Genomic DNA, 19441 nt, shown 5'->3' with positions numbered 1-19441 from the left:
ACCATTTCCCGTACGTTTTAATAAGTTTGATATATGCATAAATACAACAAAATGTTATGGAATTTTTATTATTAAAACATAAGTAATTTATAACTTTAAATATGTTGCGTGTTTTTCATGTTTTTTTCTCTTCAAAATATAAAGTGATATAAACATGATTATCGATCTTAATCGATATATTGAAAAGTATAATTTCGATTATCGATAGAACAAACATAGAGAGAGATCGTTAAAACATTATAACATTAAAACATACAAAAATTTATTTCAGTATTTAGTATAAAGTTCTACACTTAAGAAGCTACTTTTTATAAAAAAAAAAAAAAATCAAAATGTACAAATATCAAACGCTCCTTGATCCGATTGTGGTATGTCCGTATGACAAAAGTCACTCTGTCGCAAAATCTCGTCTTCCAAAGCACATTATCAAATGCGAAAAAGTAAGTGTGTATTATAAACACATTGATCTTTTAATAATTCCAAACAATAAATCTTCGTGAAATATTCTTAAAATATAGTTATGTAAATATATGAAAAATTCTTATAATATAGTTATGTAAATACATTAAATCTTTAAAATAGCAATATCCTGAACATTATAAACTCATGTGTCCATATAATGCATCCCACCGATTGTCTAAAAAAGAATTTGAGGAACATATCACTACCTGTCCCACACGTAATATATTGGAATCAGAAATATATTCAGGTCTTTTTTTCTTACTTTTATATTTTATTTCTAATATTTTTTATACTTTTTAAAATAAAATATCAAAATATATTGTTTCATAGAAATAAGAAAACATGGTGCAACAAATTTTGTACCTCCAGATCTTTCAAGTACAATAGAATGTGAAGAAAATTGGGACATAGATATTAATAACAATTCCATTACCATAACTGAAGAAGAATATTCTGTGGGCAATAACATTGATTCAAAGTAATAATGAAGTTTTTGTTTTTATCCAATATTGATTTGTTACTTACTTATTACCTTTTTATATGTTTATAAGGACTCATTGTGATTCTCCTCAATATAAATTGAAAAAAAGAAGCTCAGATGATATATTTATAAGAGCACCACGTGGTTTCTCTGAAGCTATGTTAAAAGAAGGGAGTGAAGACTATTGTATTGAGGACCTAGAATCAGTAGTTAGTTCAATGGGAATTGGCAGAGGAAAGATTACATTGAACACTGATCAGTTGAAAAAAATTGGACTAGGAAGGGGAGCAAATGAAGACTCTTGTATAGAGGACTCAGAATCAGTAGTTAGTTCAATGGGAATTGGCAGAGGAAAGATTACATTGAACACTAATCAGTTGAAAAAAATTGGACTAGGAAGAGGAGCAAATGAAGACTCTTGTATAGACGACTTAGAATCAGTAGTTAGTTCAATGGGAATTGGCAGAGGAAAGATTACATTGAACACTGATCAGTTGAAAAAAATTGGACTAGGAAGGAGAGCAAATGAAGACTCTTGTATAGAGGACTTAGAATCAGTAGTTAGTTCAATGGGAATTGGCAGAGGAAAGATTACATTGAACACTGATAAATTGAAAAAAATTGGACTAGGTAGGGGAAGACCAATGAACAATGTTTCATAAATGTAATTCCGCTTTATAAATAATAGTCAACAAAGATATATATATTCATATTTTTTTTAATTTAAATAAAATAATCCAGTATTATCTAAATACTATATTTTTATATATAATTTACAATATGTAATTTGTCACTTACATATCTTATACTTAAATATTTGTTTAATTTCATGAACTTTCTCATTTATTTTAAAAATTTACATTATTTAAGATATTTACAAATATAGTGTAAATGGTTTCTTAATTATCAAGTATAATTAATTCTTCTATAAAAAAGAATATTTTAAAAGTATATAAAAGAAGAAAGTAAAATATTTAAATTACTTGCAAAATAACATTATAATTGCAGTGGCAGTTGATTCATGTTCATTATTTAAGTTTCTCATCTTTTCTATAATATAAAATTTATGAGTTTTAAATGTAATTAGAATGTAGTTAAACATTAATCATAATACATAAAATGAGAATATAACGAATAATATATTTTCTAATTATCAGTAGTAATTAATTTAGTATAGATTATACTTTTATGTTATTTAACACTGCCTTTAACAATACAAGATACTTTTTATGTTTTGTATTTACAATTAATAAAATTTGTTTTTAAATTGTCTTCAACATTATTTAATGATAAATTTATGTAATATTAGTAATTGATAATGAAGTATGAAAATATAATTATATAAATGCGATTTGTAAAAAAAAGTTTTAATTGATGTGGAAATAGTGAATTATAAACATATTTTTTGAAAATCAGCATTGCTTTTCTTAAGTTTTCAAAATGTTACAAATCTTTAGCTATTTTCAGTAAATGCAATTCATTTCCAGAATTGTAAAGCAAAAATACATATTTTGTCTTGAAATAACGAGATATTCAGATTTTTAATGAAGAAAGCATAATTATAAATAAAAATTTTTTAAAAATCTTTTTGAATACTTTACATCGTAGAAACAAAAAATATTTTATTGGATGGAATTGTTTCGAATAACGTATTACTATATACACAGATACAGATCTTTACTCATGAAATTTATTGAAGGAATACGCATGATACATTTACCATGTACATCTTTAAAAAGAATCATAATCGCTGCAAATTATCTTTTTCCATCATGCAATACGTGTTAATGTTTAAAAAGAGACTTTTATAACAACTTTTTAAATATTTTGTATAAATCATTTACATAAATTTTGCATCAAATAATGTCTTTTTTTTATATCCGTTCATAAATTACCAAATTTCAAATGAAAGGGTTTAAATAATTAACCTTTCCTGTTTCTACTCTGCTTAACTTACTATTCTTATAATCGATCATATGTTGTAATTTTTCATTCGCAGTCTCGTATATTTAAAACGTACAAAGGAACAAGTGCTAAGTTTGTAAATAAGATTTTAATTTCTCTGGATACTGATGTTATCAGCCAGCAATTATTTACAAGTTTTTTAAAAGTATCTGTTCTTTCTTTAAGAGTAATGTGCAGGCGGTTACCTAGCTGCAGTCTGTTTAACGTTTTAATGTATTAAAACTGTAAATTTATTGAGTGCAATATTTGCACATTAGCGAGATCATTGCACTGTATTCATTTACCACAGAGTGATACATCTATGGGCTGGTACAATATATCATGTAGTAATATTAACTACACAATATCGTGATGCTTCCATAAAATGATTATTGTATTAGGATCATAATTTATATTTTTGTCGATTTTTTCTTTTGTTGTTTCCACATTGATATTCTTTTCTCCAAATCAGGCACTAGGAATACGAAATAATTAATCACCAAATATTCTTTTTCTATTAGAAAAAGAAAAAAAAAAGAAAAAAAAAAGAAAAAGAAAAAAAGAAAAAAAGATGATTTCATTTACTCACTTGGTGTAAGCATATCTTCGCTGAGAGGTTGTCGACTGAAAGGATCTGTAGCACTATTAAGAAGATGTCTAATAATAACTGCTTTATCCATAACTATACCAGACGGAAGTTTAACAGGTTCTTCCATGAGTGTGTCCATAAGTGGGTCTCGAAATTCTTCCGGTGCGTCACCATAATCTGCATCGCGCGCACGATTATCCCTTGCTATATCTGCAGCACGTTCCGCAAGCGCTACAAATCTTTCTATCTCTATGATAGATTTGATTACTGATCTTTCTAACTTGTTTGCGGCATCAATAAATAGCTCCATGCAGAATGAACGCTGCAATAATAGCATTCATTAGAATAACATTTTTCCATTATTTACTTCATGTATTAATACCATCATAAACTTACTTCATCGGCAGCCAAAGCAGCGGCAAAAATTTCGCAATCAAGATGTAGATATATGTCGACCAATTGACTTAGTAAAGCTCTTGGTTCCCATCCATATTTTTGTGGTATCCTTACTTTTAAGTTTTTACATTTAGGGCCACATAATTGTTGTAGATTAAAATTTAACATGGCACATAATCTTCCAACTAACTCTGGCCGCAAAAATGGTTCTGTAATATCATCTGTTAAATATTGAAACATAGCAACAGTTTCCTTGGCCAAAGTGAGATAAGATCTGGCTTGTCTCTCATCTGCAGCCAATTGTTTCATCCGCGAATGTTGTTGTTCACGGGATAACGCTGACCATGTTTTAAGATCTGACATTAGTTCTTGAATTTCATGAATACGCTTTAACGATTCCAAACTTTCATCAAGTAAAAATGTGGTGTCGTTCATTAACATGTTAATAAATTTCACAAATTGATTCCCATTATTGCTTTCATCAATGATCGACTTGCGATGGACTGGACTATCCCACATAGATTTCAGTATTAAACTAATGTGATAACGAATCGAAAATTTATCATAAAATTCTGAACTAGAGCCGGTCGTTTCGACATCAGTGTAAAATTTCATCAAATATGATGCTAATAACGTTTTTGATATAGGATGTGCCATTACTTGATCGTGGAGCGATTCAGTCCGTCCCTAAAATGAAAATTTACTAGATATTGTTCAAGAAAATATATAACTACAATCTTCTTTTTTATTTACCTGAACGTTGGGATTTATTACAAATATTACTTCAATAATTTTCGCTATTAAATACGGATTTCGTATACAATGTGGAGTACATACTACTACAAGTAACCATGTAATGAGTGAATTATCCATGTTGTTTATTATCACACCAGGGCAAAATCTATGAAAGATAGAAGATAATAATAATATAGTATACAAATTATTGTGACATCTTGATATTAGACAATACAAAACAGTACTTACTGAAGAGTAAAGAGTATAAATTCTGCAATATCTTCGACATACCATTCTGGTAATGCTGTAAACTTTTGTGGAACTTCTTGAGGCAAAGGCAGTTCGGGAATAGGATTTCCTGGTGAAGTTTGTGTCAATAAACTTAGCAGAATCTCTGCTACAGAAATGTAAAAGTGCAAGCACCTTCTCAATAAAACAGGATCAATTAATCCAGCATCTGTGTATACTTTAGATTTGCCAAGATGTTTCAATTGTTCCTTACAACGTTCTATCAATTCTTTATTACGGCTAGCGAAAGGGCTGTCTTTCCATTGCGGTTCAGTAGCTTGTAGATCATCGAGCATTTTTTGCACATCACGTAAAGTCCTCAGCTTTCTCTGGTATTTCTGTAAAGCCGGTAACAACGCTATATGGTGACAATGTAGAGTAAGGAACCAACATTGTGTTGGAAACTTTGGCTCGACCCACTTGTGTGTCCTTTCTAAATGTTTTAACCAATCGGTAACTTCTTGGCACGTAAGTTTCAGCCTTGTATCGTTCTTTATTTCAATAAAACTTGCTGGATGAAACGGATACAATGGATCTACCGTGTCCAGTTTAATTTTTACAGAAAGCTTTTGTAACACCGACAAAAGATTCAGCATAAATCCGTCTCCGGCAAGAGAGAATTCTTCCGTTTGTATTTGAGCACGTTTTTCATTGTAACGTAATAATGTTGCTAAGTATGTTAACATAGCTTCACGGCAGTTACTACTCGCGAGTATCGCATGAAATATCTTATGGAGTGATGTTCTGATACTTTCTAATTCTTGTTGTAACGTTAAAGTTATCGATTTATTGACGAACAGATTACCACTGAGGAATGTTTCAGCCATGTCCAGTTGATCCTCTGCGAACACAGAAACCGACAAAAACGGTCCAAGGAGAGACGTTGTTGTAATTTCTTTACCAGCGGCCGACGTCATAATGTCAGGTAAAAATTGAATTTGATGAACGATTAAACGACAGATTGGTCGTACATTACTACTCGGTCCACAACAAATTTCTATTAACTCTTCTAATGCTTCAATCGGTCTTCGATGCGTATTCCTAATTAAACTGGCTTGCTGCATCGAAAGATACAAGCCTTGTAAGAGTGGTGTAAAAATTTTATTACATACTGCTGCATTTGTGTGCGTCCTCGCAACAAGCTCGTGTAAATAACCACGAGGCAAACTTTGCGAAAGTACTGGGTACAGAAGAGGTGTCATGGATAACGGGTATGTGGTTGAAGACTGAGAAATACCAACTAGGCCTTGTAGTACAAGACTGGAATACTGAACACACTGTGCCCTTAGAACAGTTAGTACATCAGACAGTGGTGGTGTACTCGATTTCTGTTCATAGAAAAGATAGTATTACATCATTTGGCAAGGTATGTATTATGACTGAAAATTAATGTCAATTATACCTTTGGGTGATTTCGTTCTTCAATCGCAACTCTTGAATAGCAGTCTAGTAAATAAATAAGACTTTTAGGTTGCGACGACTTACAGCAAATATCACAACGGCAAAATGTTGTGACCGGACTTTGTAATGGACTTGTTTGACTATTTGGACTATCTTCCCTATCCGAGGAGGTGTCTATATTAATTTCTTTTAAAGGATCCTCATCCCTCATAAACATGCATAAAACCTCCATTAATGCTTGATTTATAATTTCTGTGGCATCAACAAGTTTTGTTGATAACGCATATGCTGCTGTTTGTGGTAAAAATATACAACCCTCTGCTGGTTCTTTCCACGATATGCGTAGTACACGTGATATAACTGCATGTATTTGTTCTGTAGTTACCTCTGTACTGGAACTTGTAGTCTAAAAAGTAAATGAATATAATAACATTAATATTTTGTATACATTAACCAAAAAAAGTATACATATATATGTGCTTACACGTGATCTTGGTTTTAATTCTTTTCTATCAGGCTCTTCAACTTCCATATTTTCAATCCCTGAATCTATATCAACACCAGAACTGCTACATTGCTTGTTATTACTTTCTTCTATCTCCATTGGTACTCCAGGATTTTGAAATTGTTGTTGTTTCAGTGGTGATATTATTTGTTCCGTAAATGTTTTAGATGGACCTGGTGTATTTGGTGAAACTGAATCATTATTGTGATTTGAATTGACTGTTGAACTGAAGCTGTCTAAGCCCGCTAAACGAGCCATACGTCTTCTTCTTACCTACAATTTAAATATATATTAATTATTTAATATCTAATATTATTTTTATTTTTCTACAAGATAACTTCTTAACAATCCATAGATGACATAATTCCAATAAAAATTTTGTTTTATAATAACTTTCCACATTAAAAATAATATTTAATAGGACACAAAAAGAGATGACATAATAATCAGAACTACATAAGATCTAGACAAAGACTTGCTATATTTATATCAAGAACAAAGACCATAAACAATAACAATAAAAAATAAAAAGAACACTCTTATAAATGTATAAAATATATTTCATTTTTAAATAAATTTGTTTATATTAAAAATAATATCTCATACATATCTTAAAACGATGAAATACACGATTTTTGTTTACATTGTAAAAGAAAGTAAATAAACGTTGTAGTTGATCATAAAGAGAATCACTCTAAAAAATTGTATTATTACAATGGAAAAATCAGTTTTTATTTATTATGTTATATAATTATCTTAACACAATACCATAAGTAGAATAACGACTATTTTGCAATTATTGTCTCGTCGATGAGACCATTCTTTATCCTGTTATTCTTTCCTAAGCCCTGGTAAACGGCCCTGTCATATTCCCTTTCATGTAACGAAAATAGTGAGAAAAGGGCAAGTATAAAGCGAAAGGAATGGTAACAACAAAACGGACTTACGGACGCTATTGAATAACGATTGGAAACGGTGCATTGGTACTCACTTCCTCTTGGCTTAACTCGCTCATGGCGATTTCTTTATTTTTTCTTTTGATCTCTCTAACCTCTGACACGATCAACTGTGATCCCCACGGTCGCTGGTGTTATAAAAATTCTATAGAAAAATTGTATTCGTTTGTTCAGAGAATCGTGAACGAGATACGTCAAAAATTTGGACAGCCACTCCACATCTGTTTGCGTTTGGACGTGAAGGCAGCAATTCTACACTGCGTTACGGATAATCACTGTTAAGCTGCGTCGATTCTTCAAAACAGCTGAGCAACTAATATACGATAGAACGCTCTCTCGCATTGATAATGGTAACTACAGTTTCGTCAACGCAGTTTTGCCGGTTGCGCAGTAGACCATTACTGAGAATCGAGAGAAATTCATCGTTGTAGTAGTAAAATGATCAGCAACTACACTACAGACTGACTAAATAACTTGTGATGTTATAACACAAACCAGATATGTATACAGGACAGACCTTACACTTTAAGGAACTTTGTGTCACATGTTCTAGAATATCGATCGTGCAAAAAAATCACAGGTTTTGTTATGCCCTCTACGATTTACAGCGTAGTGTAGGAACTAAGTGTAGGAACCATATTCAGTTCAACCACCGAACTTGCTAACTTACCTCCCTGTTGGCAAAGTCAACAGGAATAAAAAAATTTTATTTGTCATATTCTCATATAAATATTCACATATATAGTATGAAACAATAACCTTTATCATCTTCGATATCTTCCTTATTTTTAAAGATACGGAAAAGCACAAAAGTCGTATGATACGCAGAAGATAATATGACGATAATAATCTTTTTGAAGATGAAGAATTTTTTTTAATGACTAATATAATTTTATGTTCTAATAAAATAGACTACAATAAATTTATTATAGAAAACGTATTCTTTTAAAAATTGAATTCTCAATTTAGCATTTAATTTAAGCTTAAGCTAAAAGTGTACGTAAGAAATTGAATTATAAATGTTATAGAATATTTTGGACAATTTTACCAAAATATATGTACATTAATAAATAATTGCTATGGTTAATGATTATATGAAACCATAAAAAGGTAATGTGAAATATAGGGCTTTAAAGAAGATTTTTATTACCTCTTAAATCGCGCATTCTTATTGGTTGTCAATATCATTTATATGTATGAATGTGAACTTCTAGCAAATTCGCTAATTCATATCATTGTTCTACATTTGTGTTGTACATAATATCTTTTTCTATTTTTAAGATAAGATTAAAATAGGATTCTCTTAAGATTAGATAAGGTAATGTGTTATATATATATAGGACAAAATTAATCTGTATATTGTATAATCTGTATATAGGACAAAGTTAATCTGAATGATTATTTCTAATAGACCCAACACAATTATTAAATATTATGTATATGTATTTTCCAGGAAGTTTAATTGCAATTTAACTTGTATTTATGTATGCTTATTTTTATTCATACCAAAATGAATACAGAAGAAATTATTGATTTCACGGATATAGGTAAATATTAATGCTACGATATGTTTGTGCAACTGAGTTCACCAACTATTATTGCCACTTTCTTGACATGATATCGTAAATAAATTTATTTGTCATTATTTACTGTGAATCAAGTTGTGTTGTAAAACAATATGTTACCATATTTACATATAAATTACGTATTTATTTATTACATCATTAGAAAATACTTTTCACTAACAATTTACGTAATATTTTATAATTAGTAATTGTATTAATTTGTCTTTACTTTGATATATTGTAGAACATTTTTTTGGATTTTATTTTTGTACAATAGCCATAAATTATTTCACTAAAATATTCATTTCATCTTAAAACTTTCATTTCAGTTTATAAATTTGCTAAATGAAGATTAATAGCACTAACTTTTTTATAAATATTTATAATGTTTTATAGAACCAGATATCCAATCTCTAATAAGGAAGAGTGTAGCTGTTCGTGAGTACTCTTATTCACCCTATAGTAAGTTTAAAGTCGGAGCTGGAGTGCTTTGTTCCGATGGGATCATTTTCACAGGGTGCAATGTAGAAAATGCATCTTATCCTGTAGGAATATGTGCTGAAAGAACGGCTATTGTTAAAGCAGTGTCAGAAGGGAAAAGAAAGTTTAAAGTCCTAGCAGTTGTAGCTAATAAAGTGAACAATATTTTTACCACACCATGTGGCTTTTGTAGACAAGCTATCGCAGAGTTTGGTGATATACCAATTTATTTAGCAGAACCTCTAATGAAGGATGTGTTAAAAACTTCGCTAAGTAATCTATTACCTTGTGCCTTTGGATTGGGAAACGCAGAAATATTACAATAAATTCTTAATAAAAGAAGGCTAAACCACACACCAATGTCTAAAACATCATTTAGTATTTCTTTAAAATCATAGTTCATTTTTATATCAATTGATATACTAAGACATTGTTCTGTCCTATAATAAAAATGTGCAAACATTGTTGTGTACATTGTATAAACTTATCAATAACAAAGTTAGTATATGAACAGTATGATTAAACAATTCAGATATCAATTCCTATACAAATTTCAATAAATACAAAGACAATCCTTAAGAAAAAAATATTGTTACTATAATCTTATTCCTGAGTAGATCTTTTCATGTTTACATAAAAATTGATTATCATATGGTTTCTAAAGCATGTTTTTTCTAATGTACATTGTACTTTATAAGCAGGAATAACATGAGTATTATATACAATCAATATAATAATATAGCTTATATATGTACAATATGCTCTAGTGGTACGATACTACATATAATTATTTCTTAATAATAAAAAATGCAAAAACAGGAACGAGACTGCACATCATACACATTAAGGTCCTCATCTACAAAAATTCATATTTACCAGAAGGGACACCTGTAAATTAAATATGATTTCATTAACATATAACAATACATTATATTATATAATTAATAAATAATTATAAAATTATATTTAATATTTGTATGTAATATATTGTAAATAAAGTAATAAAAAAATACCATCCAATGTAACATTGACACAAATTCTCGTTATTAGTAGCTTGTTGAATTAAAAGATCAACTTGGCGTTGGACACTCAGTGTTTCTTCGTGAGAGAAATCACGTCCAGTTAATTTATCCCTTACTCTTGTTATGATGGTAAGAGCTTTTTTGTTCAGTGCTTCTGGTTGATTAGTATCACCTACAGTAATAATAAGTCCAATTTATTTTTTCACATATTTCATTATTTACATGCAAATTTTTAATTATGATTATTCTTTCTGTTTGATAGACTAAAAAAACTTGAATTTTATCAAGATAAATAATTTACCTCCATTTTCAACGCTACATGGTACTCCTTTCTTTGGTAATGTGGCGGTAAGAGAATCTAATACATCGCTGTGCTCTTGATTACTACTGGCACTCATTCCTTGGGCATCAGATCTTTTACCTTTTAATGCGGCATTGTCCATCAACCGCCAGTTTAACAAAGGATCATAAACAAACGCTTCTAGCACTGCCATCAAACTATCCTTGTTACGATGTAACACTGACATTACTGACTCACAAGTTCTTCTGTACGTGCCCTCGATTCCCGTTACTTCCATTGCATTGATTAACATTCTTGTTAGCCGGAACGGAATTTTCTCGGGAAACTTCTCACGAGTCATGGCTACTTCGAAGCAATCTCCAAAGTCAATGTGCAATATTTTCCCACTTAAACGATCCAACATCAAATTAGATGGATGTCGATCACCAAGGCCAAGAATATATCCTACTATAGACATTACAGCGAGAGAACGAGTGTAATTTGTTCTACGATCAAACCATACTTCACTTGACGGTGATTTTAACCAAAGAAGTCGTGACAAATCATCACCATGTGTATGCTCAAGGGCATGTTCAAACACTTCAACCTTTTGCATGAGCATAAGATGATCATAACCCGGTGCCATCTGTAAATCAACTTGTAATTAAATTAACTAAAACAAGATAACATATATGTAATATTATGTACTTACTCTTAACATTATCTTATGTTCTATGTTTAGTAGTATTTTCTTTTTTTCTCTGTAATCTCTAATTAGTGTATGTAATGTATCACAATGTGGTACCCAACCAATCAGACCACTATTTGTGGATAGTGGAATTACAGCATACCTCTGAATATAAAATCTAGTTAATAAAATTCTACATTGTGAAATAATACTATAGGCTTTTCAATATTTTGATATATTTACTTGGATAGTAAGATTTCTTCTAAAGGTATCTGGATCATGCAACAGGAGGGTATTGACTAGACCAAATAATTGCATTACTCGTTCATCCTGTCTGAGATCTTCGTGTCCTTTCAAAAGGAACATGTAATCTTTACCATTGCTACCTACAAACGTTAAATATTTAAAATGTTTAATGTGTTCGATGATTAATTACATATTAAATTAACTAATGAAATTCAAAGATAGCTGACCTTTTATACATAATTTACGCGGTCGCTGTTTGCTTGTTATCACTTGCATGGAACTATGTATACTTGCTATCCTAACTATTGGTTGTCCAGGACTATAGCTGCCTGGCACGGCCAATTCTAAATCCCTACAAAGAAGTAATTTTGGACTGACGTACTGAAGTTCTAAACTAGTTAGCTGCGGTAACTGTCGAGATATCCTCCTGAAAACGTGATAATACAAATCCCAAGCTTGATTCAAATCACGGACATTGCGCGAAGCTTTATATCTGCGACACCATTCTTGTGCCTCCATTAAATCTCTGCCGTAAGCTTGATTGAAAGATGTTTCTTTTAAAGTTTGTGGGCCTCTCTCTAACATTGCATGTAAGGGCTCTAAGGTATCAAACATTCCCCGAACGTTTCTTTCACCGAAATATAATCTGCTAGCTTCTTCCAGCCCTTCATGCCACAATTCATGCCAGAGAATCGCGACTCTGATTAATTCATCACTAGCCATCATTGCTTGTTGCACCAGAGTCGGGCTATGTTCGCACATACTTTTAAGAATTTTATTGGCGGCGGTCTTTCTGGCATGACTGGCGCTTTTCGACGCTACAGTCAAAGGATAGACCAAAGCTTGAGGATGTGTTTTTCCAATATCTATTAAGAGATGATGTATACATCTACCAACTAAAGCTCTGGGTGTATCTATTCTTGCTATAAGTTGCGGAATTACTTGTAGCCAAGTATTAATTTCGATTAAACGGATACCTTCGACGATAGCTTCATAAACTTCTGGCCACTGACCGTAATCAAACCATAAGGTCAACAAACGAAGTGTATCTTGCAAAGAATTACCATGAGAAAGATTAATAGATCTGAAGAACCCTTCAACTGCTGGTACAGTAAATTGAGATATGTACTGTGAACTAGAAAGATTACCGCGAGTTCCGTTTCCTGGAATGTTCTCATTATTCGAATCGCCTTGTTGATGTTTATAGAATAAAACCGTTTCAAAGTTAGTATACGCAAAAGCATGCCATGCTTTGTACCAAGTAGGATCGTGTTCTGTAGCTGCAGCATAATAAGATAGCACCGCCGGAATAGAATGTTCATTTATGCCCTGCAAAGCTTCCAACCATTCTCCAAGCTTCAAATAACATCTAGCAAGTAATCGTTTTCTTACTTCTTGTTGTTTCTCATCTTCTTGATTTACCACCGACACAGTCGTCGGTTGTAAAGACATCTGCACAAATCTTTGCAACTGATTGTACGCTTCTTCACGTTTATTTGCCACCCACATGTGCTTACAATAAGCGAATGTCACTTGAGGATGGGTGGTTGGTAATGGCTGATCAGGAGTTAACGAAGGATCTGTTCCAAGCAACATGACTAATGTTTTGTGACATAACATTAAACTGCCACTTTTCCTGCAAAGACTAGCGTATTTCAACCATGTATACATATCATCCTGAGGTGAAACTACCAGTGTGTGAACCTGTATAATCTTTTGCCAGTCTTCAACTATCCTCTGCCCACCTTGAAGCCTTTCCCACCACATGGATTTAATAGTGGACCTTCTTTCTGGGACCAATTTAAATTGTATTACTTCCTCTAGTTCTGCTAACTTCTGGACCTCCACCATGGCATTATAAGCTCTCTGATAACTTTCACCAGCCATGGCAGTCAATTCTGTGTCTAATAAATCTCTAGCACTATCAATGAGCTGATGAGCAATATTGTATTGTTCATCATGAATTGCTAAAACAGCTCTATAAAAGGCGCCATCTTGAGTATCCTTTGGTATCAAGGAGACATATTTTTCCATACTTTCCCACTGATTTAAACCCCATGCTGCAGCCGCTGCCATTCTAGCCATTCTCTGCTTGGTTTCGTCGCTTTGATGTGACCACTGTTTCGTAGCGACATCGTGCAATTGTCCCCATTCCCCAAGAGCTTCTAAACAACGCATTTCACCTAGAGTTGACTCTACATCCGTAGAGTTGCTTTCTAATCTTTCTCTGTACAATTGCAAAGCTTTATCCCAATTATGCAATTTTTCATACCAACGAATTTGCACTTTTAAGTCTTGTTGATTATTTTGATTCATAACATATTCCAGTAAACCTTCTGCAGCCTCTTTTTGTTGAAGTTTGTTATTGATAGAAATTAAAGATTCAAAAACATTGCTATTTCTGCTTTTGTGAAACTCGTCTTCTTTATAATGTAATGCCTTTGCATAAGCTCTACAGTGCATTGCTCTTTCACCCAAAATTTTATTGTCCAAAGGTAATGGCCCCTTATCACAATGTTCCATGAATTCAGCTAGGTTTAAGATCGTCTGTGTTATCTCTGGAAGATCAGGAACCATTAATGCTTGTTGTAAAGTTTGTATAAGCTCTGCTTTGTATGTGTCGTCTAATTCAGTCCAACAGGAAACGAAAGCAGCATTAAATAAGTCTCTGGGTAATTGAGAATACGTTTGTGCAAGAGCCCAACATGATCTTAATGCAGGTGACGGTGATTCTTTGAGCAAACCTATCGACAAACTTCTTAGCCATTCCAGCCAATCGTCCTTTGAAACTCTTCTCGTTGCAGTCCAGGCTTTCTGAAGATTCGAGGCGGACACATGTAACCTTTTAATCGTAGTCGTGTCAGACGGTGTCAAAGATAAGTCTCGATTTTTGTTTCTTGCATTTCGATGTCTCATTAAGAGATAATCTTCGCCGTCAGCAACGGTAGTTTCTGTCAAAATTTTATCAATTAGAACATCGTAACGTGAATTAACAATTTTATGCTTCGTCATAACTTTCTGTACTAATAAGATAAAGATCTGATATTTTTTCCCTAATTGTATCACTAAAGCGCATAATGTGTCCATCGCCGTATTTCGTAGCTCTGGACACTGATCCAAAGTCCGTACCAAAGGATGCACGATTCTAGATGCAAAATCTGTGAAATCCAATGTATCTGCTAAATGATCAACAGTTTCAAGCGCCACTTTGTTCACAGTTATTGGGCAATCAGTGGCATGGAATAATTTTACAATTGGTGGTAAAACTAGATGAAGATAATTGTCTAGATTATTTCCAAATTTTTGGAGTGCTTGAAGAAGCTTCACTGTGACCCATCTATCTTTACTTGTGTCATGTGTTAAAACTCTTAATATTTGTGGCATCAATTGAGGCAAGTAAATTTTAAATTCCGCACCTAATGCTACAGCAATATGTTCAACTAAAAGTATCAGCGTGCTCTGTAATGGACTATTCACAGTCCAAAATTCTTTAATTAAATTAAATATATCGTCTAAATAATTTCTAATATGCTGCTTCACAATGGCAATAAGGACAGCCAGTTGTTGAAACAGGAACTCTCGAAAGTTAACATCTGCTGTACGAACCACATTAAGGAAGCTCGGCATCACTTGAGAGATGTATGGAACACATTTAATACCTAAACTTTTAAATATAAAGGTTACAGCTTGAACCACCATAGTATGGTGCTGCGATAACGTCGGATCACGGATAATTCTCATAAGTGTTGCAATTGCGATAGCTGGATAATATTCTTCTAAAGTTGACGAGGACATATTCACTAACATTTCGCTAGTAGTTAAATCTTGTGTGTTTTCAGTTTCACTTTTAGTGTCAGCCATAGAAGTGAGAGTATCCAATTGAGAGTCAATCTGACCAAGATTCATCTTATGTTTATATGGATCCAAAGCACCTAATAATCCAAGAACTCTTATAGTTTCTCTTCTAATAATTAATTGTTGCTCTGTTTTTAAGAAATTTATCAATACATCTAGTAATGAAGGATACTGCATATATGGTTTAACAACATGTCCTGTGCTTCCGACTAGTTGACCAAGAACCCATAAAGCAACTCCCCTTTTTTCTGGAGAACTTGCATCGACTAGCATCTCCAGCAATATACAGAGGAGCTCAGGCATCCATTGTTGCATTTCAGCACCATTAACTTCCGCTAGATCACCAATAGCGCGTAGTATAGCTAGAATCACACCAGGATTCGATTCAGGTTCCTTTAACTTTGGGACAAGAACTTTCAGGATGGGTTCCATGTATGGTCGAATAAGTCTTGGTGCACTGACGACCAGATGATCCAACATTCGTGCAGCTTGTTCCTTGTTACGACCCATACCTGAGTGTTCTAATTCTGTTAAAAATTGAATAAGTGTTTTACGAAGAGAGGGCATAACGTATGCTGGATTCATCGTGCTTAATCGTCCGATTGTGCGGATTGCTAATTCTCTTATTTCGAACATTTCATCATTCATCGCAATAAATAACGCAGAAAGATTTTCTGCTTGTGCCAAATGAATATCAAATGAGTCATCTAGGGAAGCTAAAACCCAGAGTCTTACATCAGGATCTGTGTCTGTTATGCCTACAACTAACAATTTTCCAAGAACAGTAGAGACAGTATTAGTTACTGTTGGTCCAGGTTGATTTAACGCTAATCGCAACAATCGTGAACATGTTCTTACAGCCTCTAATCGAACTTCTGCTTGTTCAGACGTAAGGAAATGGTCGGCACATCGCCTTACAAACTGTAAAAGTGGATTGCCATCAAAATTAAAGGTTCCAAGAGTCTTCAATGCTAAAACTGTAGACGGAATATCCACTTCGGTAGGAGGTCCAGAGATAGGACTAGTTGCAGTCCATGGTGCACCAGGATGTCTTAAAGGTTTCTGCATCAAAACTTGAGATAACATTCGTAAAAGTCCTTGAGATATATCAGGTTTCAATGATGGTACACTGTGAGCTAGTTCCCTGAGAGATGTTGTAAGAATGGGACTTAATCCAGTCTGTAACATAGATTCTAACAGATCTCTCACATCTGCAGCTATTACTTGTTTTACCGCATGTCCGAGTAAAGTAATACAAACGAATACTGCAGGTTCCAAAGATGCTCCACGTTTTTTAGTAGACGTTTCCTTAGAAGGTAATAAACTCTTGATCACTTCCATAATTTTTGAAAGATAGGGATTTATCGAATCTTCTACGGCAACTGCTATAAGTCCAATTGTAGTAAATGCGGCATATCGATCTTTTTCTCTACTGCGTAAAGTCATTAAAAGATAAGTTAATGATTCTCTCAAGTGATCTTTCGTAAATTTTTCTTTATTAAATGCTGCAAGCCTAGGTAATAACATCATAAGAGCATGTTGGATATGTGGATTTCTAGACATTCTCTGGTTCATTACATCATTATAAATATCATCTAATCTTTCTTGCATTAAACAACGACATACTGCAGATTCATGTGCTGGATATAATGTTTGTTGAGAATTAGTAGAATTTTGAGAAGAACTAGACCACTTGGACACTATCGTTGTTTTTAATCGCGGCATCAACGATAATATATCGTTTTCATTTTGTTGGGTAGAACAATTTAGTCGTTCCATTAACGTTTCATAATTTCTCTCCCACTGAATGTTACTACATCTTAGCAATTCATTCAATACCAGCAGTGAACCATGTATTCTATCATCTCTATTTACTCCTCTTTCTCTGGTATATACTTCTTCAAATCCTGACACTATTTCATCATAACATTGCTTGTACCATTGTGATTTGTGCATTTGTTTTGCTGTTTCTCTCTGTGCAGTGACAACTAAAGCAGCCCTCAATGCTTCAACAGCACCTTCTCTTATTACAGGTTTTGGATCACGTATTGCATTAAATATGAGTTCAAAAAATGGTGTCACTTGTTGAAAAAAATATGTAGGCATAGAAACAGCAAGTTCTCTTAAAACAAGGACAGCAGCATGTCTTTTACCTTCGTGTCTATCACCACCAAGCCATTCAAAGGCACGCTTTACTTCAAATTCTACATATTCTGCTGTATAAGTACCAGAAACTAATGCTAGTTTACCAACTGTTTTCGCAGCTAACTCCATAACACCCACATCATTAGAAGGTAATAAATTCCTTAAATAATTTGCAAATCTTATAGTTCTTGTGTTAATATTTCCTACATCAGCTCCAATAAGGCAAACTATGGCTAAGATTCCACCCTTTTTTTCATTTACATCTGACCCAGATACCATCTCAAATATGTGGTGATTAAATTCATCCATAAAAGCTGTAATTTCTTCCTGTGATGCTTCACGTAGTTCTGTTTTAACATAGAGACACAGATCTCTAGCTGCCTTGTTACGTATTTCTTCATTCCTGGATTTAAGTCTCTGAACAAATTGTTGTACAAGTGTACTCGACATTGTTAAAAATTTACAGATGCCACTTCTACGATAGTACTTTTATAAATATTCTCGTAATGATATCTAAAAAAATGACATTTTTAAACATTGAAAGGGGTTAAGAGGAAATGTAAAGTAGTGTTATCTCTTATGTACCTATTTGACATCACACGAATTTTGCGTTATGATGAACCATTTTCATGATTGTTATGACTCCTTTAAATTTCTTGATGATTAAAGTTTTCAATGTGTTTTCAATCACATTATTACAGTACGTCTGTCATATATATTCTTCATGTTTTGATGCACACCAATTACAAGTGAAATAAATTACGAATGAAAATCTGTGTGTCGTGTACACACAAATAACTAAATTAGTTCAATGCCATTAATTCAGTGAATTTGTGGTAAATATAGAAAAACAATGAGATAGTGCGCCTTTCGAAAGAATTATCTTAAGTTTATAACCTCTACATTGGTTAATATGGGATGCTCAACTAAATTGTGCGCTTTAGGACATTTCCCCCACTCCTCTTGATATAGGTTGCATTTACGTTATCTATTATTTCTAATTTAAACATAGTTTATAATCTTAAAACTATATAGAAATATAAAAAAAGTACAAACTAATTTATAAATTATTCAATATATTTTTTAATAAAAATAAATATTTCAAATATTAAATCAACAATATTGAATTCATGTCAATTTTAACTCTATTTTCTTATATCTGTCATACAGCTAATGTAAATCATGTTATAAAGTATTTATTAATCGTATATTCCAAAAGTTAGTTCATTTCGTTTTAAGATTTCTGACTTTAAATTAAAGTTGTAATTTTTTAACTTTATAAAATAAAACTTTAAAGTTCTATTTTTATTAAATACATAATATATATCAGCATATAAATTTTATATTTATTTATATCTTCTATATTGACTACACATATATGAACATAAATATACATAATATGT

At 32.4% G+C, this 19441-nt stretch overlaps 4 protein-coding genes across 5 annotated transcripts; 2 read left to right on the top strand and 2 right to left on the bottom strand.

Moving 5' to 3' along the window:
- The first annotated feature begins 202 nt into the window (after positions 1–202).
- LOC139994132 (uncharacterized) lies at positions 203–2355 on the top strand. The gene is made up of 4 exons (XM_072016502.1): positions 203–440; positions 583–709; positions 793–940; positions 1014–2355. Exons 1-4 carry the CDS (start codon positions 333–335, stop codon positions 1603–1605), a joined length of 975 nt encoding a protein of 324 aa, XP_071872603.1. The 5' UTR covers positions 203–332; the 3' UTR covers positions 1606–2355.
- Positions 2356–2611: 256 nt separating this feature from the next.
- Positions 2612–8380, bottom strand: Ube4b (Ubiquitination factor E4B). 2 transcript variants are annotated; one of them, XM_072016432.1, is made up of 8 exons: positions 7749–8380; positions 6781–7074; positions 6298–6702; positions 4857–6223; positions 4626–4773; positions 3873–4559; positions 3477–3798; positions 2612–3362 (listed from the first exon to the last, which is right to left on the bottom strand). In XM_072016432.1, exons 2-8 carry the CDS (start codon positions 7057–7059, stop codon positions 3298–3300), a joined length of 3273 nt encoding a protein of 1090 aa, XP_071872533.1. In that variant the 5' UTR covers positions 7060–7074; positions 7749–8380; the 3' UTR covers positions 2612–3297. The 2 variants fall into 2 exon arrangements, with proteins under 2 accessions (XP_071872533.1, XP_071872532.1); XM_072016431.1 differs by having other exon boundaries at positions 7793–8379.
- An 836-nt stretch (positions 8381–9216) lies between these two features.
- On the top strand, positions 9217–10827 carry LOC139994147 (cytidine deaminase). Its single transcript, XM_072016533.1, has 2 exons — positions 9217–9304; positions 9719–10827. Exons 1-2 carry the CDS (start codon positions 9244–9246, stop codon positions 10126–10128), a joined length of 471 nt encoding a protein of 156 aa, XP_071872634.1. The 5' UTR covers positions 9217–9243; the 3' UTR covers positions 10129–10827.
- Positions 10378–19223, bottom strand: Tor (serine/threonine-protein kinase Tor). Its single transcript, XM_072016408.1, has 7 exons — positions 18624–19223; positions 12266–18551; positions 12036–12178; positions 11817–11957; positions 11126–11750; positions 10816–10996; positions 10378–10690 (listed from the first exon to the last, which is right to left on the bottom strand). Exons 2-7 carry the CDS (start codon positions 18486–18488, stop codon positions 10675–10677), a joined length of 7329 nt encoding a protein of 2442 aa, XP_071872509.1. The 5' UTR covers positions 18489–18551; positions 18624–19223; the 3' UTR covers positions 10378–10674.
- Between the last annotated feature and the right edge of the window lie 218 nt (positions 19224–19441).

Source organism: Bombus fervidus, chromosome 14 (assembly GCF_041682495.2).
Source record: "Bombus fervidus isolate BK054 chromosome 14, iyBomFerv1, whole genome shotgun sequence".
Taxonomy (NCBI): domain Eukaryota; kingdom Metazoa; phylum Arthropoda; class Insecta; order Hymenoptera; family Apidae; genus Bombus; species Bombus fervidus.
Note: the sequence above shows the minus strand (reverse complement) of the source record. Positions and strands in the feature narration are given on the sequence as shown.

What these genes read in the sequence shown, in the direction of transcription:
- LOC139994132 (XM_072016502.1), top strand. Translation starts at nt 333, where the DNA reads ATGTACAAATATCAAACGCTCCTTGATCCGATTGTGGTATGTCCGTAT. An exon ending in ACATTATCAAATGCGAAAAA is followed by an intron (nt 441 to 582) that starts GTAAGTGTGTAT and finishes TCTTTAAAATAG; the next exon opens with CAATATCCTGAACATTATAA. An exon ending in GGAATCAGAAATATATTCAG is followed by an intron (nt 710 to 792) that starts GTCTTTTTTTCT and finishes ATTGTTTCATAG; the next exon opens with AAATAAGAAAACATGGTGCA.
- Ube4b (XM_072016431.1), bottom strand. Translation starts at nt 7,816, where the DNA reads ATGAGCGAGTTAAGCCAAGAGGAA. An exon ending in AAGAACGAAATCACCCAAAG is followed by an intron (nt 6,224 to 6,297) that starts GTATAATTGACA and finishes TTCTATGAACAG; the next exon opens with AAATCGAGTACACCACCACT. An exon ending in TAATAAATCCCAACGTTCAG is followed by an intron (nt 4,560 to 4,625) that starts GTAAATAAAAAA and finishes TTTTCATTTTAG; the next exon opens with GGACGGACTGAATCGCTCCA.
- LOC139994147 (XM_072016533.1), top strand. Translation starts at nt 9,244, where the DNA reads ATGCTTATTTTTATTCATACCAAAATGAATACAGAAGAAATTATTGAT. An exon ending in TATTGATTTCACGGATATAG is followed by an intron (nt 9,305 to 9,718) that starts GTAAATATTAAT and finishes AATGTTTTATAG; the next exon opens with AACCAGATATCCAATCTCTA.
- Tor (XM_072016408.1), bottom strand. Translation starts at nt 18,488, where the DNA reads ATGTCGAGTACACTTGTACAACAATTTGTTCAGAGACTTAAATCCAGG. An exon ending in GCGTAAATTATGTATAAAAG is followed by an intron (nt 12,179 to 12,265) that starts GTCAGCTATCTT and finishes TAACGTTTGTAG; the next exon opens with GTAGCAATGGTAAAGATTAC. An exon ending in AACATAAGATAATGTTAAGA is followed by an intron (nt 11,751 to 11,816) that starts GTAAGTACATAA and finishes GTTGATTTACAG; the next exon opens with ATGGCACCGGGTTATGATCA.